Genomic DNA, 27,766 nt, shown 5'->3' with positions numbered 1-27,766 from the left:
GAGGAGACAATCACATTGTTTAACCGTCAGTCAGCAGGGACGTTGGGCATAGGGCTAGAGGGGTCCTGGGAGTCCCTTCTGGCCATAGGCTAGACCTTAGCTTTCTTTCCAGAATCAGGGAAGGTGAGGAGGTGTGGCCAGGACAGTGGCTCAGAGCCACTGGCAGAACTTCAGTATCTCCATAACCCGCCAGAGGCAGGTCCTGCACAGCCCTCTGGTCTGGTCTCCCTTCAAGGAGCGGCCTGGTCTTAAGTAACAGGTCATTCCTCCCAGGGACACATGTGTCACAGAGCTTAGACTCTGGGGAAAGAGGGCTGGAGTCCTGAAGCAGGGGAGACCATGTTCCAGCATTCTTAGTGCCCCAGGTGGAAGGAGAGGAAGGAGGGGTTCATTTTAGGAAGCCACACCCACAGGCACTAGGGAAACCCTGAATGGAGGATGGACTGCCCGCCCACCCTTGCAGCACCTGCCCCCAATATCTGCTGGGATTTTTGGCATTTCTCTCTTTATCTTCTTTGTTACTTTGTTCTTCCACTCTTTAAATAATTAATATAATTATTTTTTTAAATACAAAATACACAGTGTCCTTTCTCTTCCACTTATTTGGGGTGACAGGGAAGTGTTTTAAATAAAGGTCTCAGCTCTCTAATGGGTCATAAGTGGGAGAGCTGGAGGCCCAGGTACCACCCTCCCCCTGGGCTATCCCGGCACCCCCTGGTTCACCCCAGCCCCGTGTGCTGCCTGACTTGAGGCTTGAGATGCCTGCCTGGCCCAAGGCCCTCTAGACGATGAGAGATCCTCACGAGAGGTGACATGGAGTCCGTGCTGTGTGACTCCAGCTAGACCTGGTTTTGGTTGACAGCGTCAGAGACAGGCCTAGCCCATGAAGCAGACAGGCCCCAGAAGCACCCCTCCCCGTCTTGTGGGGGCCCCCAGGTCTGCGAAGGAGGCATCCAGCACGGGCAGCTGCTCCAGTACAGGCGTGCGCACCTCCAACACCGTCCGGCCTTGCTGGGTCTTCACGGGGGGACAGGGAAGGAAGATCTGTGAGCACGGTGAGGCCTCCCTCAATGGACCTCAGCCTCTGGCTCGCCTCTCCTCTGAGAATCTCACCCACATGCAGATGAGTCTGGATGCATGGCCTAGTGTGTCAGTGTGTGCCCGCTCTCGGGGGCATATGTTTGTAACCTCTGTGTGCCTCTGCTGGGCATATGGATACGTGCAGTTGCACAACCTTGTGTAACTCCATGTAAGGCAAGTGTGTGTGCACCCATGAGCCCACACAAGCTTGGCTTCCATTTTCCCCACCCTCCTCTTTAGCCCTTTAAGCTCCCCCCCCCTCAAGTGCATCTGGCACTGGGAAGCTGTACTCCTGCCTGCTAGGTCTCTAGGCACCCTGCTGAGAGTGTCTCCCTGTCTTCCTGTAGCCCAAATCTGGGACCTGCCACCCACCCAGCATTTCTGGTTCCCACCTGACAGCCATCTCTGAACTCCTTGACATAAGGGCTGGTCTCAGGGCTCAGCTCATCCTCGTTGGCCCCTCGGAGTTTCAGGGGACCATCCTGGGATACTCCAGAGCAAGGGTAGGAGACATCCTGGTGGGCAGAGACGCTGAGCAGCCGCAGGAAGGTGAGCTGGACCACGCCCACTGGGGAGCCCTCGGAGTCCACGTAGGAGAACTGGAGAGAGAAAAGAGTCAGGGGTGACAATGACCACTCTGGGGAGCAGCCACAGATGGGATAAGGACTGGCAAACTGCAGTCTGGGGATCCAAGGAAACGTGACAAAGGTCACAGAAAACGATGGACAAGGGCGGACAGACTGAGGGCCAGCAGCTCGCACCTGTGTGACGTCATCCCTGGGTGTGACACACGTCTCCCCTCCTGCTGTGAAGTTGCAGAACACCCGGAAGGCATCCCGAGCACAGCCCTGGTTAGGGTCAACCCAGTACTCTCCTGTAGGGGGAGAAACATGGAGGTCAGGGTTACAGAGGTCTCATGCTCTGAGACCCCTCTCTCTACAGACTTCCTTCCCTTGCTCTGCCCCAGTGCCCCAGCCAGACCCACAGCCCAGTCTGCCACTGCTTTCCCACTCTGTCCATCCTGAGCACCTTGCAGCCCTCCCCGATCTCTGGTTGGTGCCTGCATCTCTAATACTGACTCTGGGCTGCCCTGCAGAAGGACGGCGATGTGTAGATGTAACATGTAGCCATCTATGGATTCAGGTGCACGTGTACACGTACGTATATGTGTCTGCTCTCATGGACACTCGTGTTCACAGGCAGAGCCCTGTTGGCTGCTAGGACCCTGAAGCACATCACCCCACTCCTACATCTTCATTAAGATCCCAGCCACCACTTCTCTGTGCCCCACCAGGCCCAAGGCTGGTGCTGACCATCAGGAAGCTCCGGGTGGCACAGCTTCAAGTCCTGGCAGGTGCGAGCAGGGCTGTCCTGGGTCCCCGCCGGCCTCCTCATCTGCTCGATCTCCTCCCGCAGAGAGTCCAGTGAGCCAAAGATCTCCTCCAGCCCCGCAGGACTGCCCGGAGCACCGCCAGTGGGCACAGCCTCCTCATCCTGTATCAGTTTGCTTCCGTCCACGGAACGGCGGGTCTTCTTGGGCATCTGGATGGGCAGTGGCTGGATCACCTCTCCCGGGGGGCCCTGGGTGGAGACAGGGAGGGTACAGTGAGGTCCCAGTGAGAGTAAAGGGTAGGTACGATGGGTTGCTTACAGCCAGAGCAGCAGGTACCACTCGCTCCTCACTCACCGGGTGTCCTGGAGGGCCCTGGACACCCTTCTCTCCCTTGGGTCCAGCTGGGCCCTAACAAAGGAATTAATAAGATCAAGGAGGGGTCAAGAGATCAAGTATAGGATCAGGGTCACAAAAGGGTCAAATTGGTCTCTTGGCAGAAATGAGGGATTCCCCACTGAGACAGGAGAATGTGAGGCTGCCCTGGAGAGACAGGGTTAGGGCCAGATCAGGGAGGGCAAAAGTCAAGGCTAATAGATCACTCACTGTGGCTCCTTTGGCTCCTTTGGGGCCAGAGGGTCCCTGTAAATGAACAGAAGGGCTCAGCTCAGGAAAGGGCACAGGACTGGAGAGACAAAGTGACAAGTCCAGGAGCGGCACAGAGACACACACAGGAGAGACCACAGCACACAGAGGCCTGGACAGGGAGTCTGCACTAAGCTTACGGGATTACAAGGAGGAGATAGGGTACTTACAGGCAGGCCAGGAGGCCCTCCAGGACCGATGGGGCCAGATGCTCCTGGGATACCCTAGAACAGCACAGGCAGAGGCTGGCTCTCAATCCCTCCACTCCACAGACCCGTTCCTGTCCCCACCCCACCCCTGACATCTCTAAGCATAGCATAGGGAGAGGATGGGTCCTTCAATCCCTCCACCCCACAGACCAGTTCCTGCCCCCACCCCACCCCGACATCTCTGAGCCATGTCCTGTACCCACCGTCTCTCCCTTCTGTCCGGGTGAGCCCTGAGGTCCAGGGAGGCCACGGTCGCCCTTCTCGCCTTGCTCTCCAGTCGGCCCAATCAGTCCGATGAGACCTGGGTGACCCTGGATAAGGGGAAAGGTGGACAAAGAGATGCTAAAAGAATGCACTCCGGTAAAGAAGGGCAAGAAGGCAGAGACAGACGCAGGCTCTGGAGAAAGCTTCAGCTAGAATAAGAGCCCGCGGTCTGGGCACTGGAGGCCGGAAGCAAAACAGTGGGCACTGAGCAAGCATCTCCGTGGGATCTGGGGCTGAGGCATGTGACCCCGTATCTTCTCTTACCTTTTCCCCCTTGGCTCCAGCATCACCCCGGAGGCCAGGAAGCCCTGGGGGTCCCTGTGGGGAGACAGGAAGTCACTCTCCTCAGAGGTGGATCCAAGTTACTTTCTATTCCCTCCCTGGCTCTGGCCAGTCCAGGAGACCCAAACCCACCCATATAGTGAGTCGCTTACCACAGGACCTGGGGGCCCAGCCTGGCCTGTGGCTCCAGGGCGGCCTTGCTGACCCTATAGATTAGAAAGAACACCCCAGGGTCGGGAGGATTGTTGATACATTATACACCGCCCGTGGCCGGCACCCTCCTCCCAGATCCTTCACGCTGCAACTCACCACTGAACCCGGGAGCCCCCGAAGACCATCGGGGCCGGGCTTTCCTGCTAGGCCTGCAGGACCCACAGGGCCTGTCTTTCCCGGGGCCCCCACAGCACCAGGGTCCCCCTGAAACACACAGAAAGAACTTGTCCTCAAAAGCAGAGGAGGAGACAGAAGAGGTGTAAAGTGGAAAAGTTGGAGCTCAGGAGCAAGGGCAGGGGCTCAGCACAGAAGAGGTGGGTATGGGGAACATCTGAACACAAGTCTGGGGAGGACAACGCGGGCTAAGTCCCAGTACCCAGGATGGCCTGTCACCTTAGCTCCCTTCTCTCCTTGCCGTCCTTCTGGACCAGGAGTGCCAGCAGGTCCCTGAGGAAGAGAGCAGGAAAGAAATGTTAAGGTGGTAGCCAGCCCGACTCAACTCAGCCCCTCCCATCATTGCGCACATGTGTGTGCATGCACACATACACACTAACATGCATACACACACATACTTATGCTCACATGCAAACATGCATACATATGTGTGCGCACACACACTTATGCACACACACAAACGGGCATACAAACATGCACACAGAGAGGACGATTCACAGACAGTGAAGACAGGAGCAACCACGCCCAATGTTAAAACAGAACCTCACTGCCTATGGTGAAGAGCCGCTGGGCCATTTTCCCTCATTCCACCGCCTGCTCCAGCAAACTAAGAAGCTAAGCCCTTCATCCTGGGCCCACCTTGATAGGTCAGTAAGCAACACCGATCAAAGCCCGGGGACAAAAACCACACCAAAGATGGCCAGCTATGCATACCACACCCCAGCCAAAGATAACCAGATACCAGCATCTCCCTGCCCACCCCACCCCCACTGTTGCCTCACCTCTGTCCACTCAACCCAAGGACGGGCAGCTGGATCGACTTACCCGCTTTCCAAGGGGTCCAGGGGGCCCATTCTCCCCGGTGGGACCAGGGGATCCCTAAGGAGGGAAGACGAAGAGAGTAAGTAGGCCTCAGTCAAGAGACCTCTGGGGACAGATAAGGGGAAGAGAGGGGTCGCTGGTCACTCACAGGTTGTCCTGGCTCGCCATCCTCGCCTCGGTCTCCCTTAGCACCATCCTGGCCCTGAAGGGGTGAAACAAAGTCAGAGGAGGGTCCCCAACATGGCTGACACCTGAGCCAAGATTCGCTCCTGCCACCTGCCGAGTTACCACACCAAACCCTGGCTCCTCAAGACCCAGGCCCACCTACCACACAGAGGCCAACCCATGAAGTGCCACCATCTTAGCCTCTACCCCTCCCTGGATAAGACTTACCCGTGGGCCAGCTTCTCCAGGGGGGCCAGGGTCCCCAGGAAAGCCAACAGGACCCTAATCCAGAAGGAGAGCAAGGTCAGCACCCTAGCTCCCTACGGTCAGTCAGGGCCCTCGTCACGCTCGGAAGACAGTCACCTGGCCCCTCTTCCCTGCCTCATCCCTTGCTTTACTCTGCTCTCTCCCCCAGGAGACCACACATTCTTAACCTCCCTCCCAGGCATCAGCCCATCCCTGGGCCTCCACGTTCCAAAGTGCCGATGCCCACACCCCCCAGTATTCCAGGGTCTCCCATTCCCAGAGCCCCCCATTCAGCCCCCAAACTCACAGGGTTCCCCTTGGGGCCATTGTCGCCTGTAGGGCCTTTGGGCCCCGGTGGTCCAGCCTCTCCCGCCTGCCCAGACTCTCCTTTCTCACCACGCTCTCCACGTGGTCCCTGTAGAGCAAGGGAAGGGGTCTTGATGTCAAAGACAGCCTCAGCCACCCCCCAGTCACTTGATGACAGCGGGACAGTCAGAGTCAGGCCAATAGGGGGTGTCCTGGCCCCTCCTCCCTTCAGGGAAATGGGCATGAGACCGAGAAGGTGAGGGTACAGTTGGAGGGCAAAGGGGTTAGAGAGCAAGGCCTCAGAGCTGTCACTCACCTTGACGCCCGGCTCGCCCTGGACGCCTGGAGACCCTGACTCCCCCGGTTCACCCTACAAACAGATAAGTATCCAAGTTTCCCTCCCAAATCCTGACAACCCCACGTCTCAGTCAAGAACAGGCAGAATTCTGACCCTCATGCCCTGTCAAGACTGGTACATTCACCCCTCCCCAGTTACCTTTTCTCCAGGGGGACCCAAGTTTCCAACACCTCCAGGGGAACCTTGTGGGCCCTGGAAGAGGAAGGAAAGCCATTTTTAGGAGGTGCAGAGGCCTGGCTGAGAGCCCAGCAGGGAGGCAGGGTCCCAGCGCCGTGGGGCTCCTCTTGGTTTACAGTGTAGGGAAAAGGAGTCAGAGGACGGACGAATTGACTCACATCAGCACCATTGGGTCCAGCGGGGCCTCGAGGTCCTGGAGGGCCAGGGGGTCCCTGCGTGGGTGGGATATGAATGCATCAGGGTGGGGCAGGGAGGGAGAGGAGGGGCTAAGGATGAGCAAGGTGGGTGAACAGAGATGCAGGCAGAGGGCAGATGGCAGGGCTGCATGCACACCATGAGGTCAGCAGTGCAGCCTCATGCTGGGGACTGGCTGGGTGGCAGGGGAGGGGGAGGGGAGGAGGGGGTTGGACAGGAGAGGGTCACACTCACCATAGGCCCCCCGTCTCCTGTTTCTCCTTTCTCCCCAGAGGGTCCTGGCAGGCCCTGTGCAGGGACAGGAAGCACAGACGCAGGTGATCAGTCCTTGTCCCTCAGCCCCGCAGCAGTGGATGGACCCTCTGTGACTGGCAGGTGCTCCCAGGTCCACCCTGAGCCCACCTCTCAGGTCCTGTCCCCAATCCTGCTCACCTGTAGGCCGATGGGTCCCGGGGGTCCATTGAACCCTCTTGTTCCTTCATCACCTTTGGCTCCAAAGTGTCCCTGGGGTCCCCGAGCTCCAGGCTCACCATCAGCTCCCTGGAGCAGGACACAATGGTAGGTCATGGGTCAGCTGTCCTCCATCTATAAACCCACCCAGACTTGAGCACCAGGCACAAGGAAGTGTGGGAACCGAGGCAGGCTGGAGTCCAGGGTGTGAGGGTGGGGCTGTGTGGAAAGCCAGAGACACTCACCGCAGCTCCAGGTTGCCCCACAGGCCCGATGGGACCAGGAGGTCCAGGAGGGCCCTAGGAAGAAAGGCGAAATCAGAGATGCCAGGACAGGCAGGGGTAGGGTGTGGTGGTAAGGGCAACGAGGGAGGGATGAGGTTAAAGGCCAGGAGGCCAAGTGTCAGCGTCGTGGATACTTACATGTTCACCCTTGTTTCCTTTGGTTCCCTTCTGTCCAGGGTCTCCCACTTCACCCTGCAGGAGAAGGTAACGGGATGGATGAGAAAGGAGATATGCAAATTAATAGAGGTCAGAAGGTCAGCAGTCTCTAGTGGGGAGAAGACTGGACACATCTGTAGGTTCCGGTTCCCTCACCTTGTCTCCATCCTCTCCAGCCACGCCTGGGGGTCCTGCAGGACCAGGAAGCCCCACGGGGCCCTGCACCCCATCACGACCAGTGGGACCAATAGGGCCTTTCTCGCCCTGCACGAAACAAGGGAAGAGGTAATGGCTTGGACGTAGCTTCACCTTCAAGTCCCCCCCACCCCCCCAAAAACACCTTGGTAGCCATTACTCCTCAGGTCACAGCTCACAGCCTCCTGCCCCCAGGCTCACCGGTACGCCTTTCTCTCCTGCTGCTCCAGGGGGACCTTGTGGGCCTGGACGTCCCGGGGGACCAATGGGGCCCCCTGATCCTGCTGCACCTCGCTCGCCAGGAGAGCCCTGAGAGAGAGATGGAGTCAGACCCTCCAGGAAGGGGGACTCCAGGACCCCTGACCATAGATCTTGGGACAACAGAAAGTTGAATGCATCCTGACTTACCCCGAATTCCCTCTCATGTGTAGGCCCATGGTTCCTGCCACAACCTGCCCAGAATCCTCCCTCCCCAAACCCTTTCCTGGTTCCTGCCCACTGTCTCCCGGGAACTCCAGACTCACTGCAGGGCCAGGAGGGCCAGCTGGACCTTCATTTCCTTTCAAGCCGGGTCCACCCTATGAACCAGATTTAGGGTAAGTGGTGAGTGAGAAGGCAAGCCTTCACAGGCATGGGGCCCCAAAAGACATCCTGGGAAGTGTGGGCTTTGGGGAGATGTAGGCCCCCAAAGCGGGGTATAATATCAAGGGGACCAGGTGATGAGTGACCATATTCATAGGCTGTTAGCTTTGGGGGTCACACTCACAGCAGTGCCTGGAAGGCCTCGCTCTCCTGGGAAGCCTCTCAGACCAGCAGGACCATCCTTCCCTGGGGCCCCAGGAGGACCAGGGTCACCCTGAAATGAAAGGAGGGGTGTCAAGTCATAACTTGAGCAGAGATTCTGGCCCCTCAGAGCCACACTGGCCCATGCCTTGCAGCCCCCCTCCCCAGCTCCTCTCCACCAGCCCTCACTGACCTTGGTCCCTTCTTTCCCAGATGTTCCAGGCAATCCTTGCTCTCCAGGAGGTCCTGGGGGGCCAGAGTGACCTCTCTCTCCCATGGGACCACTTTCTCCAGCTGTTCCCTGGGAAAATCACAGTCTAAACTCAGCTCCATCTGCCCCGAGACCCCACTCTGCATCCCCCAAAGTGCCAATCGAGAGCCCAGTAGTTTGCCCAAAAGCCAAGGGGAAATTGTTGATGCTCTCCTGGCTGCCACTGGGGCTTCCCATCCCTGGTGTGGAGTGGCCACGCCACCTTGTGTCACAGCCAGGAAATGTCTCAAAGAGAGAGAGAGAGACAGATACAGAGACACAGAGAGACAGAGACACAGAGAGAGACACCTGGGAAAGAGCTGAAATTCGGGGTCTCTGCCCAGGCAAACAGGTGTCAGAGCTGAGTTACTGGGAGAGGAGGCCCGAACTCCAGTCTGGGGTGCATTCTCTCCTAGGGGAAACATACCTGAGGTCCCACCACTCCGGGCGGGCCTGGTGGGCCGGTCTTTCCTTGGAATCCCTGAGGGGAAAGCCAGAGTGACGTCACAGCCAGATAGGACAAGTGTGGGAGACAGTGGGGCAGGCCCCAAGTTCTAGGCTCCCAGAGGAAGCACAGCACCAAGGCGGCTGACTCAGCAAGATCCAAGCCCCCCCCCCCCCCACACACACACCCCTGGATCACTCACCACTTCTCCTCTCTGGCCGGGGTGTCCCGGCAGCCCATCCTTCCCTGCAGGGCCCTGGAAGGGAAGTTTGGGGTCAGAGAGACTCTTGACACAGAAGACGAATGAGGGAGAAGGAAGTGATGTGGGTCACAAGTTAACGGTCACCTTACCGGAGGGCCTTTGGGGCCAGGAAATCCATTGGGGCCTTGAGGTCCAGGAAGACCCTAGAGACAGAGATGGGATGAGTGGAAGACAGGTTCTGGAAAGAGGAACACATGTTTCTTCCCCAGGGAACACGGGAACAGAGCCTTTAAGCCACACTCACCCTCTCTCCGGGTGGCCCGTGGGGACCGTCACCACCTGATGTTCCCTGCGAGGGAGACAAAGTCAGGGAGTGATTCGGGTGTTTATCAGGCATCCCCAAGGAAGAGGCAGAGTGTGGAGGGGAGGGGTGTGGAGGCTCCGCATCAGGAGACAGATTCAACCTTGCAGAGTCCACTCACCTTAGCTCCAGATTTCCCAGTGGCACCTCGAGGTCCCCGCTGACCCCTTGGACCCTAGGTAGACAGAAGGCAGATGTCAGAAACATCCTTGAGTCTGGAGGAGCTCACCATGTCACTGAGGGTGATCTTGAACATCTGATCGTCTTGCTTCTACCTGATTCTACCTTGTCACACTCAACTGATGGAGTACTAGGGATGAACCCAGGGCTGTTCACACTGTGTGGGACTGGGGATGAACCCAGGGCTTGTTCACCCTGTGCAGGACTGGGGATGAACCCAGGGCTTGTTCACCCTGTGCAGGACACTACCAACTGAGCTACCATCCAGCCCACCTCTTAGATTTTGAGCCACTAGGTAACAGGTGTTAGCCCATAGCACTCACCGTGGGGCCCCGTTCTCCCCGAGGTCCTGATTTCCCAGACAGGCCCTGGTGGGAATAAAGTCAAGCAAGCATTATACAAGGCAAGACTCCCACAGTGGCCCCTCTGGTTCCTCCCTGTGCATCCTTCCCCCTCCCCCGCTTACCCGAGCTCCCTTCTCTCCACTGGCTCCAGGAAAACCAGGGAAACCCAGAGATCCCTGGACAGATTGGAGAAAGAAAGAGGGGTAAGGGGGGGAGGAGCCTGGGAAAGGCCAAAGCAGGGGTGGGGGGTGGGGTTGGGGGTGGAAGAGGCCATCAAGACAGCAATGGTGCTGGACCCTGCCAACAAACAGGTTGCCTTAGGAAGAGCCCTACCACCCACAGGCCTCTATTTCTCATCTATTCAATGGGAGTCAGTCAGCTAAAACCTCCCTAGGGAATCCCACCCATATATGGTTCCTGGGGTCAGAGGTCAAGGAAGAGGCAATGAGGAGCAACACAGCACCTTGGGGCCCTGGCGTCCAGGATAGCCAGGCAGACCAGGAACACCTAGCTTGCCCTGTGGAAGGACAGAATGCAATCAGGAAAGACAGGGGCCACAGACATCTAGCAGCAATACTCCCCGCAGAAGCCCCGCCGACTTCCTGGCTCCTTCGGTGTCCCACAAGTCCCCCAAGCCCAATTCTGCACCTCAGTTCCTCTGTCTCCTCAGCCACTCCTGCTCCATCTCCAGGCCCACCTCCCCCAGCACCCACCACTGTACTACCCAGCCAGACCTCTCTCCCTGAGGGGGAGCACCAGCCCAGCTCCTCCCCGAGATCCTTCCCTCCTAGTGCTCCAGGCACTGTCTTGCCCGGGAGGATGCAGCGCTGTCGTAGGAAACAGGGTTCTGTAGCTCATAGCCTGGCTCTGCCCTTCACTGGGGTTCAAAATCATCCTAATCCTGCCCCCGCCCCCCCCCCACAGCTGCAAAAAGCCTCATCTAGGAAGCTGACTGTCATGGGGCTACCCGTAGAACTGACAGGACAGGGCCACGCCCTCCCTTCCTCCTCGAGTCCCCTCCCCACATTCTCACCCCAGCTCGCATCCCTAGCCCCCGTGTCCTCCCTGTGCCTGCCACACTGATCATTTTTCTTGACCTCCTATGCGCCACCTCAGGCCACTGGCACCCAGCAGATACCGTGCGTAGAGAGGCACAGTTAATTCACAGCTATCCTTGATCAAGCACCGACTTCTAGTTGGCACCCAGTGTGCCAAGTAACAAGGCACTCTTTCCCATCATCACCTTCTCGCCCATGAGCCCAGTGGGTCCAGGGTCTCCTGTAGGTCCAGTGCGCCCTTTTGGCCCTTCAGGGCCGTCTTCGCCCCTGGAACCAGGGACTCCAACCTCGCCCTGAGAGGAAAGTGGGAGGTGAGTGTTAGGGAGAGATGGGTCTAGGCCCTCTGTAGAGAGGTGGGCCCCAGCAAGGCCGGCTGGGATTGGCAGGTGTCTGAGAAGACACTGCAGGACAGCAGAGATGCACAGAGACAGTGACTGGGGGGAGCACTGTGGCTGGCTAAGGCTGCCATCTCCCTGGGGCCCAGCTCTAAAGGGGGCGGGGCAATGGAGGGAAAGCTTCCATTTCAAGGGAGCCCAGGATGGCTCAAAATGGAGAGTGGTAGGATAGGAGATGGGGAATCGGATGGGGATGGGTGGACGGACAGTCAGACATCTACTCACCCTGTCTCCTTTCACTCCTATGTCACCTTTGAACCCAGGAAAGCCGTCCTCGCCCTGGGAAAGACAGAGGTGAGAGGGCACAGAAGGTGAATGGTGGGGGAGCTGGGTGGGGTCAGGGGACATGGGTAAAGGGTAGATTTCAGAGATGAGGGCAGGGGGAGCACTGAGGAAGAAGAGGGAGGTGGAGCACTGAGGGAGAGAGAAGGGCAGATGGAACACTAAGGGAGCGAAGGGTTGATGGAACACTGAGAGAGAGGAGAGCAGGGGAGCACTAAGGAAAGGGAGGGCAGAAGGAGCACTGAGGAAAAGGAGGATGGGGGAACACTGAGGGAGAGAGGAAGGCAAGGGAGCATTGAAGGAGAGGAGGGCAGGGGGAGCACTAGGGAAAAGGAGTGTCAGGGGAGCACTGTGGGAAAGAAGAAGGCAGAGGAATACTGATGAAGAGGAGGGCAGGGGAGCACTGATGAAGAGGAGGGCAGAGGAGCACTGATGGAGAGGAGGGCAGGGGGAGGTGTGTGGAAGCCAAGAGAACACAGCTTACCTTTTCACCCTTGTGGCCCTTCAGGCCCCGAATTCCATCCACACCCTAGGAATAGAGGGAGGGTATAAATAGAGAGATCAGCTAGGTTAGAGTACTGAGTTCTGGCCCCCTGGCTCCCTTTGTCTTACTCCCTGGTAGACAGTTACCTTGACGCCTCGAGGGCCTGGGTATCCTAGAGGACCCTGTGGTCCGGACGGGCCCTGCAAAAAGAAAAGGGGACTTAGGAAGGGCCTGGGGATGCCGCCACGAGGGCCTTAGGGGGAGGGGGAAATGGAAACCCAGCAACCACACTGGGTGTTGGGGTCACAGGACTCAGATAATGCTCAGAGCCAAGTGAAGAATGAGACAGGAAATCCCAAGGACTCTGAGCACGTGCTCCCCAGTCTGAAGACACCTCAGACAGGAAAAGGAAGTGTGGAGGGAGGGTCTCACCTGGTTCCCTTTGGTTCCAGGGGGACCTTCCTTCCCTGGGTGACCCTGCAAGAAGGAGGCAGAGAATGTAACTGCTGGGCCGTGTCGACTTCCCAAGAGTCTCTGCGCTCTTCCAACCCAAATTGCCCTGTCAGCCAACAGAGCAAGAACCACAGCAGCCCCCATGAGTGACCTTATAGCCACCCGGAGTGACCTTCCAGCAAAAGGTATACACTGGACAGACAGCCACTTGCACAGACGAAGCTTGCAGGCTGCATACTGGGGGGAGTAGAGGCCAGGACCACTCACCGGGAGTCCATCTGATCCAGGCATGCCAGGGAGGCCTGGTTTCCCACGAGCACCCTGCAGGAGGAAGGACATGCTCACTAGAGGGATTAGCTCTCCACAGCTAAAGTCCCAGGAGAGAGGGAGCGCTCCTCCCCAGCCCTAGAACTCCATGCCCTGAGACTCAGTCACCCACCTTCTCTCCATGAGGACCGATGGCTCCCTGAGGTCCGGGGAGGCCCTGCAGGTAGAGAAAGAGAAGTCATGGGAGTCTCAGGGCTGAGATGTTCTCTAAATCCCCAGTAAGTGCTGGAGCAGGAGGGCCCGATGCCCTGTCCCCACCCAGAGTGTGACCCGGGCAAGGCCTAGGTGGTGTCACTAAGCTTGGGAAGACAGGACCACTCACCTGGGCCCCAGGAGTACCCTGTTGTCCAGGAGGTCCTGGCTCTCCTTGAGGTCCCTAGAAACAAACCAGAGGGGGCCAGACACAGCCCAGGCAAGGGTCAGGCAGGGGTCGGAGGATGGTGACAAAACAGAGAAGACAGAAAGCTTCCAGGGTGGTCCAGAGGACAGGGCAGGAAACAACGGGAAGGGGTTCAAAATGGCAGCCAACAAGACTGGGTGGGAACCTGCAGGGGAAAGGGGGGTTCTCTCTGCCAATCACTCACCAAGCTCCCTTTGGGGCCGTGGGGACCGTCCATGCCTCGGACTCCCTGAAACACAAGGCTGGGTAAGCAGGCTGGAAGCTGGGGCCAGGCCAGGAGCACTGTGGTTTCCGGGAAGCCTGGTCACCCCAGAGGGTGGACAGCAGATGCCCGATCAGACCGCGCATTCATCTCAAATCCAGACTGGCCCAACCAGCCAGCGCGTGTGGATCTGCAGGGTGTGGGTCTGTGGGTTTGAGGGCTTGTTTTGTTTTTCTTGAAGATTTTTGTTGTGTTTGGCTATAGTCAGAGCCCTTGTGCACTGCACCATGCGGTCCACCAAGTGCTTCTTGGGGGGAAGCTAGAGCAGAAATAACGGGGGAGGGAGTGGGAACCATCACAGACTGGGAGGAAGAAACAAAGTATCAGGAAGGGTGGGGAACTGGAGAGAGCAGGGGTAAGGTCAGGGCTGGAAGCCCCGGTGTCACTCACCGGCGGCCCAGGAATACCAGGCGGGCCTTTAGGGCCAAGGAGTCCTCTAGGTCCCTGCATTCAGAATTGACAGGGACAGCATCAGTGGGTGACAGGGAAATGTGTTCCCCCTTTGTGCACATTGTTTCCTGTGGCTTCCCCAGAGCATCTCAGACACTCACCGACTCTCCAGGCAGCCCCCGTGGCCCAATCTCTCCATCATCACCCTGGAAAAGGAAGGCGTACGGAATACGGAATGAACCAACCTGGCCTTCTAGACTTCTCCTGAGTCTGGCCCCTGCCCTGACCAAGGCACTTACCCTCTCTCCGTCCTCACCAGGAGGCCCAGGAAGGCCCTGAGCACCTGTATCACCCTGGAAACGGAGAGAGCAGTCAAAGGGGACCTCAGGTCCCTCATAGGAGCAGATACTGATCCCTTCCCTGAGTTCCCAGCCTCCATGACTTACTCTGAGGTCCCGACTTCCCCTCTAGAGATCAGTTCCCATCACTCCAGCCAGCTCCCTTCACACTCACCCTTTGTCCCTTCTCGCCAGGTAGCCCTGGAAGTCCGTCGAAACCTCGGTCACCCTAGGAAGAAGAGGGAAAATCAAACGGAGGGTCCAGCCCTGTCCCATTCCTTCCTACTCAGTCCTGGCTGAGGAACTCTTGAGCCCTGGGGGGCAGGGGGCAGGCAAGGCAGATGCAGGCGTCACAGGAGGGTAAGCGTGCTACCTTCATGCCAGGTTCTCCCGGCATCCCACGGGCTCCATCAGCACCTGCTCGGCCCTGGGGGGTGCAAAAAATGTGTGAGAGCGGGAAGGGACATGGCCCCCTCTCCTCTGAGCTCCATTTCCATCCCTAGAGGACTCACCCTTCGTCCAGCCTTGCCAGGAGGACCTGTGAGGCCCTGAGGTCCTCTGGGGCCCTGGTGAAGGGAGAGACAGGGATGGTTAATGGGCACAGAAGAGAAACACTGGGCTGAACATCAGACGTGGGGGTGGTCACCTGTGGGCCCAGATCTCCAGATTCTCCCTTCAAGCCAGGGCTCCCAGGCTGACCCTGAGAGAGAGAAGATAAACTCGTGGAAGGGCACAACCAACAGCTCCCCACCACATCTCCCCACCTAAGAAGCAAGTCAACTTCCGACCTGGTTCTTTGACCGGATTATCTACAACTGCACACACCAACAGAGACGCCACTTTAACATCCAACTCACTCACCAATGGTCCAGGGCGGCCCGTGTAACCCATGGGGCCAGGGGGCCCACGGAGTGCCAGCTAGAGGAGCAGGAGGGACAGAAGGGGTGAGAGGGAGGCAATGTGACAGAATCCCAACAACCCCAGATTTGCCCATCCTCGCTCTAATCTCCCTGTAACCTTTACTCTCCTCCATCTCCCCTCGGCCTCAGAAAACCCACTCTCTTTCCACACCGGTCTTCCCTTTCCACCACATACCTCCCTCTACCAGTCCGCACCCCTGCCCTGCCCCTGCTCACCCGTGCCTGCTGCAGAATCGCCTGGGCCTGGGCCTCCTGGGCTGCCACCACGGGGCCCTTGTCACCCCCACTACTGCCAAACCGGAACTGAGGGGCAATGGAAAATTCAAGTTCCCCTCCAGAAAATCCAAGTGCCCTCCAAGCCAGAGATGCCCTGCAGCGTCTTGGGTGTGCTCTGGCTCTGGCACAGCACTCAGAGGCTTCTAGAATCTCACTTCCTCCCATCCTTCTCCCCACGGCAGCCTCTTCGAGACCCTCCTCTGGTTCTTCACCGCCTAAAACGTGAGATCTTTCTGCCCTGTTTTAGATGACCCATGTTTGCTTCCAGGTCCAAAGAGACTGCACTCTTCACACCCCTGAAAGATCAGCTGCTTCGGCTGATGCTATGAGCTCCAGGTCCTCCCACTGTCATGGTCCATGCACTGAGACTTCAGGTGTGCACCGCCATGCCCAGCTTTTCCTCCACAGCGTTCTCCGTTAGTTCTTGGTGAAACAACCCTGCACCCCCCTACCCTGAACCTGTCTCAAAGCCCAGAAGATAACTCACTGGAAGCATCAGAGATGTGCCGGGAGGACCAGGGGGTCCATCTGATCCGGGGAGCCCTGCTCGGCCAGGGGGGCCCTGAGTGGGAAAGAGGAAGAAAAAGAGGGAGCCAGGATCAAGTTAGGGATGTGACATCATTTTGAAATTCTTCCCTATAGGACAACATAGACATCTCTAGATCTCTTTGATGCTCTGCCCTATGAAGAAAAACATGGAGGGAGATGCTAGATCATGTTCTCTCCAATCAGAGAGGGCTCCCACACTTTAGGTTGTGGGGAGCACAATCAAGTCTTTAATTAGCCAGTTGATAGGGGATTACTGAAAACAGCAAGTGCCCCAGGGGTACAAGTGGCTCTTTGCAGCTACCGCAGCCCCCAAAGCACTCACTTACCCTCTCACCGGGGTCTCCAACCGGGCCTGGGTTCCCCTGGATGCCAGGGGGTCCAGCTAATCCCTGAAGGACAGAAAGAAGGAAAGCCAGATGTGCACATCAGACAGAAGGCGGTGCATGTGGCTGGGGTTCCACGGCAGAGGTGTGGGAATCTGGGGCTTGGATGGGAAGGGCTCTTTAGAGTGGAGACTTGGATGTACCTAGGCAAGCCACAAAAGTGCCTGCAGGAAATGTCGCTAACAAAAGAAAGGGCTGCTAATATAATATACTCACCGCTGGGCCTTCTGGGCCTGGGGGTCCCTCTACAAACATACCCTGTGGAGTCAGACATCCAAAGTTAGAGGCCTCGGAGCCAGCACCTATCCTATTACTTCCTCCTCCTATCCACCGCCTCCCCCCACCCCCCAGTTCCGTGACCAGTGTGACTTACAGGCTCCAGCACTGCAGGCTCTCCCTTCTCTCCCTTTAGCCCCCGGGGTCCGTGGGCAACCTGAGGGAGACATACATGTAACCCCCAGTGGGGCCTGTGAACAGCCAGGACACCAGGATTGATCCACCCCAACTCCAGCCTTCACTTGCAGGAACTCCTGCACACCACCTCCAAAACCTAAGCCCTGGTCCCTGGTCATGCTGCCACCCCGAAAGTCTTGCCCCTTTGGATTCCAAACCCTAGCATTCCTCTTATGGGGGACCCCACCCTGTCACCAAAGGCTCCTTCTAACCCCAGGAATTCTCAGATCCTTCTCCATCCTTACCCTGCTTGTTAAGAAGTGGGTAGGTTTATTTCTTGGGTGTAAGGCAGGGAACCACATGACAATCTGATTTTAAAAGCCATGGGTTTATCTCCGGAAAATAAAAAGTGTGTGCCCTAATGTATAGACAAGGTAAAATTGCCCAGAGGGGCTGGAAAGATGGCTCAGCAGTTAAGAGCACTTTGTTGTACTCGAAAAGGATCCAGATTTGGTTCCCAGCACCTACACGGTGATTCACACCATCTTTAACTCCAGTTCTAGAGGATCCAACACCCTGATCTTCTGACCTCCATAGGCATCGAGTATGCATGTGGTATGCACATACATATAGACATATACGTGTTTGTGTGTTTATGTTTATGTGTGTGTAGTCAAAACACACACACAAAGGAGATCTAGAAAACCCTTGTCACTGATATCCCAGATTCTAGCCTTCTGACTGGATTTTGGAAGAATACAGCTCTTGGGGTCAGTTAACTAAACTTCAGAAGTAACTCCCATAATTCCCTAGCTCCCTTCCCAGCAAGAGTTCTGTGCCTCCCTTCTCCTCCCTTATGATATACACCTCCCCTTACGTCGACCAGTCCCTCCCTCCCACTCTTCCACCCCAATTCTCACTCTAAGCTCTAGGCCAGACCAAAGATAGCGACAGAGAGGAACAAGGTCATTTGCTACCACTCCACCCCCCCACCCCCAACGAAGACCGTTAGCATCCTCCCCTCCACCCCTACCTTGGCCAGTTAGGCATGATCAGTTCCCAAATTCCAGCTCAACCCCAAGTACTCAGAAAGAGGCACAAGGCAAAAGCAGCAAGGGTGGCCATAAGGGATGGGCAGGGCACAGCATTAGGCAGCAGCAGCAGCAGCAGCAAGGGGACAGCTGTGGCAGCAAGGCAGGCAAAGGACAGAGCGGAGCCAAGGGGTAGCAGTCCAACAGCCAGGGGTGTTTGAAGACCTGGGAAAATCACTGAGGAGGCAAATAAAGGGACACCCACTTATGCCAGAGCCAAGAAAAATTAAACATGGCCAAGATGGCTAGAAAACACAGTGAACAGACAGGAAATGCTCAGAGAGACAGGAAGCAGCCAAGAAAAAAAGAATCGAGGAAGTGGATCTTCAAAAACAGCATGGCTATCATGACCAAGAGAGAAAAGAAATTCAGAAAAACAAATAGAAAGTGACTCTCGAAAAGAGAATTAAGACAATGAAAGGCAGGGTCCAGAAAACACACCGACAGCAAGGTGAGGACACACAGGAAATGGCCATGATAAATATCTAGGTCCACAACGGATAGCCTTCTAACTCTGATAATCTGAAGTACCCAGGAGTGGCTTATTGTCAAAGAAAACAGACACAAGACATCAAGAAGATCAGAACACAAACAATCCCTTTAGTTCAGCCTCACACAGTCACCAAGAGGGACATTAAGGCTACAGAAGACAGAGAAACACAGACCAGAAGTGGCTGCAAAGGTTGCAAGATGCCACAGGGGAAGCTAGAAACTCTGCCGTCACCATGGACACAAAGTTGTTTTGACCAAGAAGAGATGAGTGAGACAGATGGGCACTGGGCACAAGCTTCTTATTGACTGAACAGGTTTGTAACATCCATCTTGATTTAGACAAAGAGTGGCCAAAAAAGGAAGGAAGTAGCCGTGGGATTGAAAAAAGTCCACTTGCCACAGACAGAGGATCTACAGGGAACCACGGGTTAAGACACGGGCAAGAGAAAGCAGAAAGTGATCTTCTCAAGCAACACAGACATCTCATGTGACGGGAATGTGACAAACCAACAGGAAGTAGCCCATAGCCAACAAGGACCAAACAGGAAGTAGCCCACAGCCAACAAGGACCAAACAGGAAGTAGCCCACAGCCAACAAGGACCAAACAGGAAGTAGCCCACAGCCAACAAGGACCAAACAGGAAGTAGCCCACAGCCAACAAGGACCAAACAGGAAGTAGCCCACAGCCAACAAGGATCAAATAGGAAGTAGCCCACAGCCAACAAGGATCAAACAGGAAGCAATCCACATCGCATCTCCTGATGGCAAAGGATGGACCAGGAGCTGCTTCCACTTACGGCTCCTGAGTGAGCTGTCTCCGCAGAGAGGGCAGGGCCAAGCTCGGTCTCCTCACGATAATCATCCCCATAGCCATAGGTGTAATCGTAGAACCCTGCTGGGGAGTCTGTGCCTCCCTCCCCATATTCCTCTGCCTGGAAACTGTCAGCTGTTGGGGAGACCTGAAGATCTGTCTGCTCCTTCCCAAGGACCAGGAGGGAGGAAGGATAGATGGAGGCATTAGACCTGAGAGCAGATGTCCTATGGGTCCCAGGGTTTGAAAACTTCTAGCCCAAAGGATCCTGAGGGTCGCTGGGTCTGGGGTGTTCTTCCCCAAGGGATCAAGGGGAGACTGAATGGAAACGGGATGACTACTGACCACAAAGTGGATGTTTGGAAATGGGTGTGGTTAGAGGAAACAGTAGAAAACTAGGATGGCCGGAGGGCTGGACACAGGACAGTCCATAGACATAATGATAGATGAGGAATCCAAAACCAAAGACAGAGAGAAGAAAGTGAGAGTGCTGGACAGAAAAGGGACCCAAGAATGGCACTGTGGCACAGGAGGAACTCACTGAACACCAACATGGAGAGTGTACTTTAGAGTCAAAAGACAATGAGGCGGCCATGACATCAGAAGAATTGACCATACTTAGACAAGCAGATAGAGGTCTAGAGTGACTGGAAAAGTCTTAAGTAGGAAAATGAAGAGCCCTCCGGCCAAGGAGGCACGGCTCCTCAAGATGCTATGGGGTTTGGGGCCCTTGGCTGGGATGAGGCTGGGGATGAAGTTACCTCTTCAAGGAATGGCAAGGGACTGGACTCCAGGACTCCTTCCTCTTCACCTGGGGTGGGGTACTAGCCCCAAGGGGAGGGGGAAAGGAGTGGGGGGAGGTGAGAGAGTAGCAGAGAAGAAAGCAAAGCTGCCACCTGTCCTCACCACAGGCAGGATCTGGGATCGGGGTGGGGGAAATCACAGATCTTGCATCCCCTTTGAGGAGAATCAATCTTCAGTGTCTATAAATTGGGGGCAAAGATCTGGATGCCCCGTTCTACCTGCCGATAACCGCTGCCTCTGGTCCTGGGGGAAGCCCTGGCAGTGGGGGAAGCTGCCCGTCGAGCTGGGTGTCGGGAGGGGGGAGGCTGGCCGAGGGCTTTGCCAGAGCCTCCAGCTGGAGAGGGCCTCCGGGCTGGTGATTGGGGCGCCTGCCTGGCTGCTGACCTCTTGGCAGGAGGGTTAGACTTTCTGGGAGGGGTCCGACGCCCCCTAGGGGAAGGGGGAGCCCTGTGGTTGGAGCTCTGAGGACGCTGCAGTGGAGAAATACGGGTGCAGGCAGTGAGCAAGTGACCCTCCATAATCTAGTGTCCACCCCAGAAGCTGGGGTACAATGGGGGTTTAACACAGAGGACACTGATAGGGAGAGAGGTGAAGGGGACCCTCGAGGTTACCTGATAATCAGGGGCTGTCCCCGTAGTCATCACATCGTAATAGGGGGGTTCGTAGTCATAGTAGAGAGACTCAGTGGGCTGGGAGCAGGGAGGGGGACAGACAGGATGGGAGATTGGGGGGCATAAGGTGATGGTGCAGAGGTTGGGAAAGGGGGTGCAGAGTTGGAGAATGAGGGTTGTAAACAGAGGAGAGGTGACAGCAAGGGAGAGAGGGGGTGGGGGGGGAGAAGAGAAAAGAGGAAATGGGTTCCATGTGGATGGAAGCAGACATGATTAAGAGATTGACCCTTCAGTCTTCATACTATCCCAAGAACACATCTGTCACCTGAACTCCCAGGCCCTCCAACCCACACTTCCGTCCCTCTTCCCACTGTATCCCTGAGGCACTTGGTGAGCCACAGACACTCTGTTCCCTGAGATTCCCTCTACCCCTAGTCCCTCCTTACCACCCCCCCCTCCTTGGTACCACGGCTCAGCTCCAGTCACCTGTCCCCTCCTCCTCAGGCTCACCTGTCCCCCTACTATCTCCCAATCTCTTAATTCAAGAAAGAGATGGAAAACCCGAGGCAGATAGGAAGAAGTTCTCACACGGGTAGGAGCATGCAGCTCCCACCAGGGATTCTTCTTATTATCCTTTTTATTTTTAAATGAAAATAAAAAGGCTGATGACTGAGGACTGGGAAGAGGGCATGATGGGAGTGGGGAAGTACAGCTGCAGACTAACAAGAGGACGGGGTGGAGAATGGACCAGTGAGGATGGACTGCTATGGGGGACAGTCCTGGAGAAGCCCAGTGCCCTCCCCACAGGCTGCAGTTTCTGTTTGCCCAACCCCCTCACCTGCTTCTGGGGCTCCTGGCTCTGTGGCTTATGAAGTCTTGCTGGTTCCTTCTTTGGAGATCTCTGGGCTCTGTGAGGCTTCTGAGTCTGAGGGCCGTCCCTCTGTTCTCTCTCACATTCCAGATCCTTCTGCCCACAAGACTGATAGGCAGCTTGGACGCCTGGGACAACGAGGAGCTCCTGAACATCGCCCTGCAGAGATGAGGAGGGAAAAATGATGGAGAGATAAAAGGGGGAGCTCGGAGAGGTATTGGAAATGGTCTGGGATGAGGTCTGGGTAGACGGTCAGGCAAGCAAACAAGGCAAGGCGGTGCAGCATGTGCATCCACAGGTCGGTCAGTGGGTGTCTGTGACTAGGCGGCTGGGTGGGTGGATGAATGGAGAAATTGGTTGAAGGAATAGATCGAGTGGTGAACAGGTGGTGTATGGACAGCTGTATAACGGTCTGGGACTAAGCTGTGTCGTGGGAGAAGGTCAGGATCAGCTTCCTGCAGGGATCTCCATAACACTGAGAAGTCAGGAGGACGAGGACCTTCATCCCTTTCCATCCCATCCCATAAGGGATGCCTTGGGTTTCATGTCTTAGACAGTCACTGATGAACCCAGGGTCACTCAGCGTGACAGGTCAGATCTAGAACTCAGGCCTTCCAACTTCAGACTGAACACAGGCCATGCACTCCCTGCCCCTGTGGTCACACATGGGCCTCTCCACAGTGGCTTCTATAGACAGGTACAGCCTTGGGTGCTCCGCCTTACAGCATTAGTGATGGTGGGGGGGGGGGGTTGTCCCTGGACGGATCTCTAGAAATGAAGAATCTGTCTCCTTCTGAAGCCTAGTGGCAATTACTTGCGTCCACACACGGTGTTTATACACTGGCTCATCTCAAAGCAAAACCAAGACCTCGCCAGGATGTCAGGGACCTTGTACAACTGTGCTGTGTTTTCCTTCACCAATATTCAGAAAACAGTAGCTGGTTATGTGGGTGCTGGGTGACTAGATGGGTAGACGGATGGACAGATGGGGTGGGAGGGTGGATGGGTCAATAGATGTTCAGGTTCAAGAGAATGATGGGGGATGGAATGGATGGGTGGTTGGATGACAGACTCATGGATTGAAGGAGGTTTGGCTCTATAGGCAGATGACAGATGAGTGTGTCGATATGTGTATGAGGAGAGAGCTGTCTGGGTAGATGGTCAGGCAAGCAAATGGATGAACAGGCGAGGTGGTGCGTGCATCCACAGGTCGGTCAGCGGGTGTCTGGCGAATAGGTGGCTGGCTGGGTGGATGAACAGGAGTTGGGGGCTTGGATGCATGCATGAGGGGTTGTCTGTGGGTGACTGGATAGTGGAGCATGTAGATGAACAAGTAAATTGATTGAAGGAGTAGATCTATTGGTGAACAGGTAACATATGGATGACTGAATAATTAGCTATAAGCTATATCTATATAAGGGGGCCTCTTGCTGTCCACTGAGAAAACCCACCCTGAAGACAAATGGAAATAAAAAAAAACCATGGGAAGAGAAATGAAGGTTTAAGCCTAGGAAGACAGAGGGCTGGAGCCAGAAGCATGGCCTCGAGACATGGGGACGGAATCACTCTTCTCGGACTTACTTCAAAGACTTCATCGTCGAGGATGTGGGCACCAAAGATCACCACCCCGTGGGTGTCCAACACCGGATGCACACTTCTGGGAAGGGGCCGGGTAACTCGCTTCTTACAGTCCACAATGAGAGTGACAGACTGACCCTTCACAGCCACAGCCACGTGGTGCCATCTAATCGTGGGGTAAGAAGTTCATGTAACTTACTTGTGAAATTGGGGAGTCGGCAGAGCTGGGCCACAGCAAGTAAAAGGCTTGGCAAAGATCATGGGACTAAGAATCACAACGGCAGGGCTGGAGAGATGGCTCAAGGGTTAAGAGCACTCAGACCTTCCAGAGGGTCTGAGTTCAAATCCCAGCCCCTATATGGTGGTTCACAACCACCTGTAACTCTAGTCCCTGGGGATCTGACACCCTTTTCTGGCATGTGTACTGGTACCAGGCACACACATGGTGCATGGACATACATGCATGCACTAGTCAAGCAATATATGGTGGGAATTTTCTAGTTGGGGAGACATGTGTGATGATCTTTGTCTTACAGACATAGAAACTGAAGGTCAAAAAAGTTAAGTAACTTTCCCACTGTATCAGCGAAGATACCTTTTTATCCCAGTTCCCAGACATTGTCTTTGAGACCCTAAAACTGATCAAGAAGTGACAAGTTCAGGCGATGGCCAAGTGTGCCCAAAGGTCCAGTAGAGGTCCTCAGTTTAGAAACTGGAGGCTGTGCGTCACTTTCCGCCAAAGGTGTGGGCCAGGCAGGACAAAGAGACAAAGGGACAAGGTGACTTACTTGCCATCTGCTAGGCTGAGGCCTCGGAAGATGGGCTGAGCGGAGGCTTGTGGCCGTCCCCTCTGGTCCTCATAGAGAAAGCGGACAGGGCGGCCGAGCTCCAAGCCCAGCTGCTGGACTCCCTGGGCGCTGTATAGAGTCAAGAGGGGAGCCTGGAGGCCAGGGCGGGTCCGGACAACCGTCAGCAGAGAGAAGTCTTTGGGAAAGCCTCCTGGTACCCCAGAGAGAGACACACACAGATGGAATGAGAGGCGAGAGATCCCAAACCTCATCTCACCACCTCCCCATCTCCCTGACCAAACCTGGGAAGAGCTGGCGCGTGGGTGCGCTGAGCTGGGCAGGCCGTGCCACACGGTAAGCCACATCACCCGGACAGACCCCTTTTGATCTCCGAACACCATCGGGAAGGGAGGGGAACCTCAGGGCACGAAGCACATCCACAGAGGGAGCACCTGGGAGGGGCAGGGTTAGTTAGGAGTGAGAACATGTCTCAAGGGGGGGTCTAACCAGGGAACACCCAGATCTCAGTCTCCCTGACATTCTCCTAAAGGGACCTATATTTCCATATAGGAAGCAAAGTGATACAGAGGGGAGGTGCACCTAGCCGGCTGGCATGCAACTCCACACTCTCTCTGCCTCCCTCTGTCAGCATCTGTGTCTCAGACTCGCTGTCTCTGTCTTTCTGCTGTGAGTCTGCTAGGCTCACACTCTGACTCCCTGCTCCATCCATCTCTCCTGCCCTCTGCCCCCTGCTCCCCCGCCTGTGCACCTGCTGGACCCTCCCACACCCTCTTTTCAGTTTTCCCATCTCTCTGACACACTGTTCACCCTTTTCTCTCCCTCTTTCTCCCTCTTCCTCTCTTTCCTTATCTCCCAGTCTTTGGCTTCCTGGCATCTGCTTGGTCTCTAGCACAAACAACATCTGGGCAATCGATCATCCTGGGCACAGGGGAGGCCGAGAGGCAGCTGTAGAAGAGAGGTCTTCCAGTTGCCACAGAGACTGGGTTGAGGTGGGGGCAGGGGCAACTCTGCCTGTGCTAAGGAAGGGCATATAAGAATAAGGTGGCCCAGAAGCCTGTGCCCTCAGACTTGGCGAATGGGTTCGAAGAGGGGGAAGGGGAAACTGAAGCTGCCACACAGACCAGGAGCAGGTCCAGGGCCCCAAGCCACACATCTGTAAATGCTATCAGAGTTCTTGCCCAAAGCCCAGGCAAGCTCCGGACACCTGGAACCTCAGTCCTGCCCTGCCATCCCCCACCACCTGAATCCCAAGATTCAAGTCTCAGGCCATCAGCCAGGTCTCCTTAGGTTTCAGCTTCCCGGGCCCAAACTCGATGATGGAACGAGAAAGTTTGCTCCCACACTTCCCACACCATCTCCACAGCAGAGAACTCCCACAGAGAGTGCTTGCAAAAGTGTTGGTAGAAGTGTGGGGCGGGGCAGAGGCCAGGGCAGTCAGGAGAGCAGAGCCTGGTGGGGTGGATGAGGTGGGGCAGGCAGGAGAGAAAAGGCCCTTTGAGTCCAGGAGCTGAGGAAACCGCGACCTTCCCCCCGCCCCTGAGGAGCCTGGCCCCAAAGTGTAGCAGCTTTGCAAACACTGACACACAAGGGCAGCTTTGAGAGAGTACGGTGAGGGAGACAGAGACACAGAGACTCACAGAGACCCCGGGCAAAGGAGACCTGAGAGGTCCCCACCCTCCGCCAAATCCTGATGGAGGACAGTTCCACGCCATGCTCACAGCCCACCCACCTCAAGCCACATACTAACCCCACTGTCTCAGACCCACTGCCACTCCACCTATCCCCTTGAGCCCCCAAATGCCCTGTCCTATACCCTCAGGAGTTCTTAGCTAACCATCTCCCTGGAGTCCCTCCCCCCACCTCCACTCAGTTCCCAAATGGAGACAGTTATCTTGGTCATCCCCCTGCCTCAACTCTGTAAACACTGTGTACTTCATTCATCTGCTCTTTCTTTAGTCTAACCTAGATCCTTTACACGGTCATCCTGCCAATTTTCTCTCTTGAGCAGAGAAAACATGAATAATGGATATCTATACAAAAATCAGACAGACAGACAGACAGACAGACAGACAGACAGACACACACACACACACACACACACACACACACACACACACACACACACACACGTATTCCAGGAGAGAGGAACTGGTTCCTTTCTGCTTAGATCCAGTTATCAAATCCTCTTTTCTAGGAGGCTTTCCCTTCTAGGAGGTAAAAAGGGGAAAGATGGGGCCAGTGGACACCAAGGTCCCACGGGAGTCCTGCTGGCTAGAGGGGAGGGGCAGGAATGCAAAGAGTTGGCTCTGGCCTCAGACACCTGATCCTGGCCTGTCCAGCGGCCGTCCTGTTGGCAGCCAGCCCCCAGGCTCCCTAGAGCCAGCCGCGTGGCAGCATCCAGGGCACAGGGAGGGGTTGGGGGACCCAAAGAAGACGGGACAGTGGAGGTAGCTTTCTTCTCTAGCCTTCTAGGCTCCAACCTACAGACGTTCACCCCATTTCCTCTACCCATCAGTCCTGGTATTCACTACCCTGACATCAGCAAAGCCTGGACAAAACTGGCTTTGGCCATCTCAAGTTCTTCTAAGGATCCAAACCAAGAATCCAGCCTACTCAGCCTCTGGACGGTGGCTCCTGTTGGCCGGCGTCACCTGCCCTCTGCCAGTCATTTCAGAGAGGGAGACAGTCCTATAGTGGCTCCAAGGAACCAAAAGTGTCATGCCCTTCATCTAAATCCTGGTGCCCAAAATCCCTTTCTTAAGGCTCAGATGCTCCTACTCCAGGCATCAGAGGTCCCTTCCAAGCAGATGCTACAACCTCCAACTGACTGACACCCAGGCAGGACTCCTCTTACCTGCCCATCCCGGGGCAGCGCTCAGACCCAGCACCAGAGGTAGGAACAGAAGGAGGCGGTGGCAGCGGCTGCACCGCTCCATGGCTCAGAATGCCAGATCCCAGGCAGTCCTGGTGCTGACAGCAGACAGAAGCCAGCTGAGCCTCGGAACCAGGACCCCGGGATGTCAGCAGCTTTCAGTGGCCCAGCTCCATGCAGCAAGGTGCCGTTGTGGGGGCACCTCTTCTTGTCAGTGCTGCTTGCTCTTCGGTGGCCGCTACTGTGTGCCCCTGGCCACCCTGGCAGCTCAGAGACCCCAGCTCGCCCCCGCCCCTAGGTCCAGCTCCCGCCTCCTGACGCCCGCCCACAGCCACCAAGGGGAAACCCCACCCCGATCTCCACCTGGGCAGGAGAGTGTGAGGGTTGGAAACCTTCCTCACTCGCTAGCCCTGGAATGGTACACCCCTACTCCTGGAGGGATTAGGTAGCTCGCGTGCCCCCTCAGATGGCATTTGTGGGAACAGAATATATCTTCTTCAGCCCCTTCACTTTTATGATCCTATAGTCCTTTCACACCACGGCAGCTGCCCTTGGGGGCCCAGAGCCCCTATGAAGAGTCCGGGGAGGGACTCAGGGCACAGTGGGACAGAAGGGGCGGGCCTACGGGCGACCGTTCCACGCCCACTCGTAATCAGCTCTCCATAATTACCTCCCTCGTCCTGCCACATGTAATTACAGAGCAGTCCTGGGCGGGGTGTTTATAGACCCAGCTATAGATAGCGACCCAAAGGTGGGGGGCGTAGGGTCGCCCTGCGGAACGGAGAAAGCTGAGATGGGTG

The 27,766-nt window shown here is 56.1% G+C and overlaps 1 protein-coding gene across 16 annotated transcripts; it reads right to left on the bottom strand.

Annotated features, from left to right (window-relative positions):
- On the bottom strand, positions 1-27,766 carry Col11a2 (collagen, type XI, alpha 2). 16 transcript variants are annotated; one of them, XM_006523559.4, is made up of 67 exons: positions 26,949-27,766; positions 24,376-24,525; positions 24,074-24,284; positions 23,289-23,451; positions 21,675-21,866; positions 20,837-20,914; positions 20,444-20,695; positions 20,183-20,245; positions 19,408-19,587; positions 17,007-17,066; positions 16,850-16,891; positions 16,577-16,639; positions 16,189-16,263; positions 15,642-15,728; positions 15,367-15,423; positions 15,152-15,205; positions 15,018-15,071; positions 14,879-14,932; positions 14,681-14,734; positions 14,467-14,520; positions 14,329-14,373; positions 14,168-14,221; positions 13,700-13,744; positions 13,438-13,491; positions 13,228-13,272; positions 13,056-13,109; positions 12,768-12,812; positions 12,482-12,535; positions 12,336-12,380; positions 11,795-11,848; positions 11,360-11,467; positions 10,580-10,633; positions 10,239-10,292; positions 10,096-10,140; positions 9,714-9,767; positions 9,536-9,580; positions 9,381-9,434; positions 9,232-9,285; positions 9,012-9,065; positions 8,528-8,635; positions 8,318-8,407; positions 8,076-8,129; positions 7,753-7,860; positions 7,513-7,620; positions 7,339-7,392; positions 7,162-7,215; positions 6,899-7,006; positions 6,701-6,754; positions 6,430-6,483; positions 6,233-6,286; positions 6,053-6,106; positions 5,738-5,845; positions 5,413-5,466; positions 5,168-5,221; positions 5,023-5,076; positions 4,417-4,470; positions 4,120-4,227; positions 3,963-4,016; positions 3,793-3,846; positions 3,468-3,575; positions 3,226-3,279; positions 3,017-3,052; positions 2,768-2,821; positions 2,394-2,661; positions 1,842-1,954; positions 1,473-1,679; positions 1-1,017 (listed from the first exon to the last, which is right to left on the bottom strand). In XM_006523559.4, exons 1-67 carry the CDS (start codon positions 27,028-27,030, stop codon positions 877-879), a joined length of 5,463 nt encoding a protein of 1,820 aa, XP_006523622.1. In that variant the 5' UTR covers positions 27,031-27,766; the 3' UTR covers positions 1-876. The 16 variants fall into 16 exon arrangements, 14 of the variants coding, with proteins under 14 accessions (XP_006523622.1, XP_006523625.1, XP_006523623.1 ...); XM_006523562.4 differs by lacking the exon at positions 19,408-19,587; XM_006523560.4 differs by lacking the exon at positions 20,183-20,245.

Source organism: Mus musculus, chromosome 17 (assembly GCF_000001635.26).
Source record: "Mus musculus strain C57BL/6J chromosome 17, GRCm38.p6 C57BL/6J".
Classification (NCBI taxonomy): Eukaryota; Metazoa; Chordata; class Mammalia; order Rodentia; family Muridae; genus Mus; species Mus musculus.
This window is presented reverse-complemented; position numbering and strand designations above follow the sequence as displayed.

Bases quoted from the DNA above. Each gene is read 5' to 3' on its own strand.
- Col11a2 (XM_006523559.4), bottom strand. From the start codon at position 27,030: ATGGAGCGGTGCAGCCGCTGCCACCGCCTCCTTCTGTTCCTACCTCTG. The intron at 7,007-7,161 runs GTGAGTGTCTCT...GTCCTGCTCCAG, and splicing joins TGGGGCAACCTGGAGCTGCG to GGAGCTGATGGTGAGCCTGG. The intron at 4,017-4,119 runs GTGAGTTGCAGC...TCTAATCTATAG, and splicing joins GGGGGCTCCCGGGTTCAGTG to GGTCAGCAAGGCCGCCCTGG.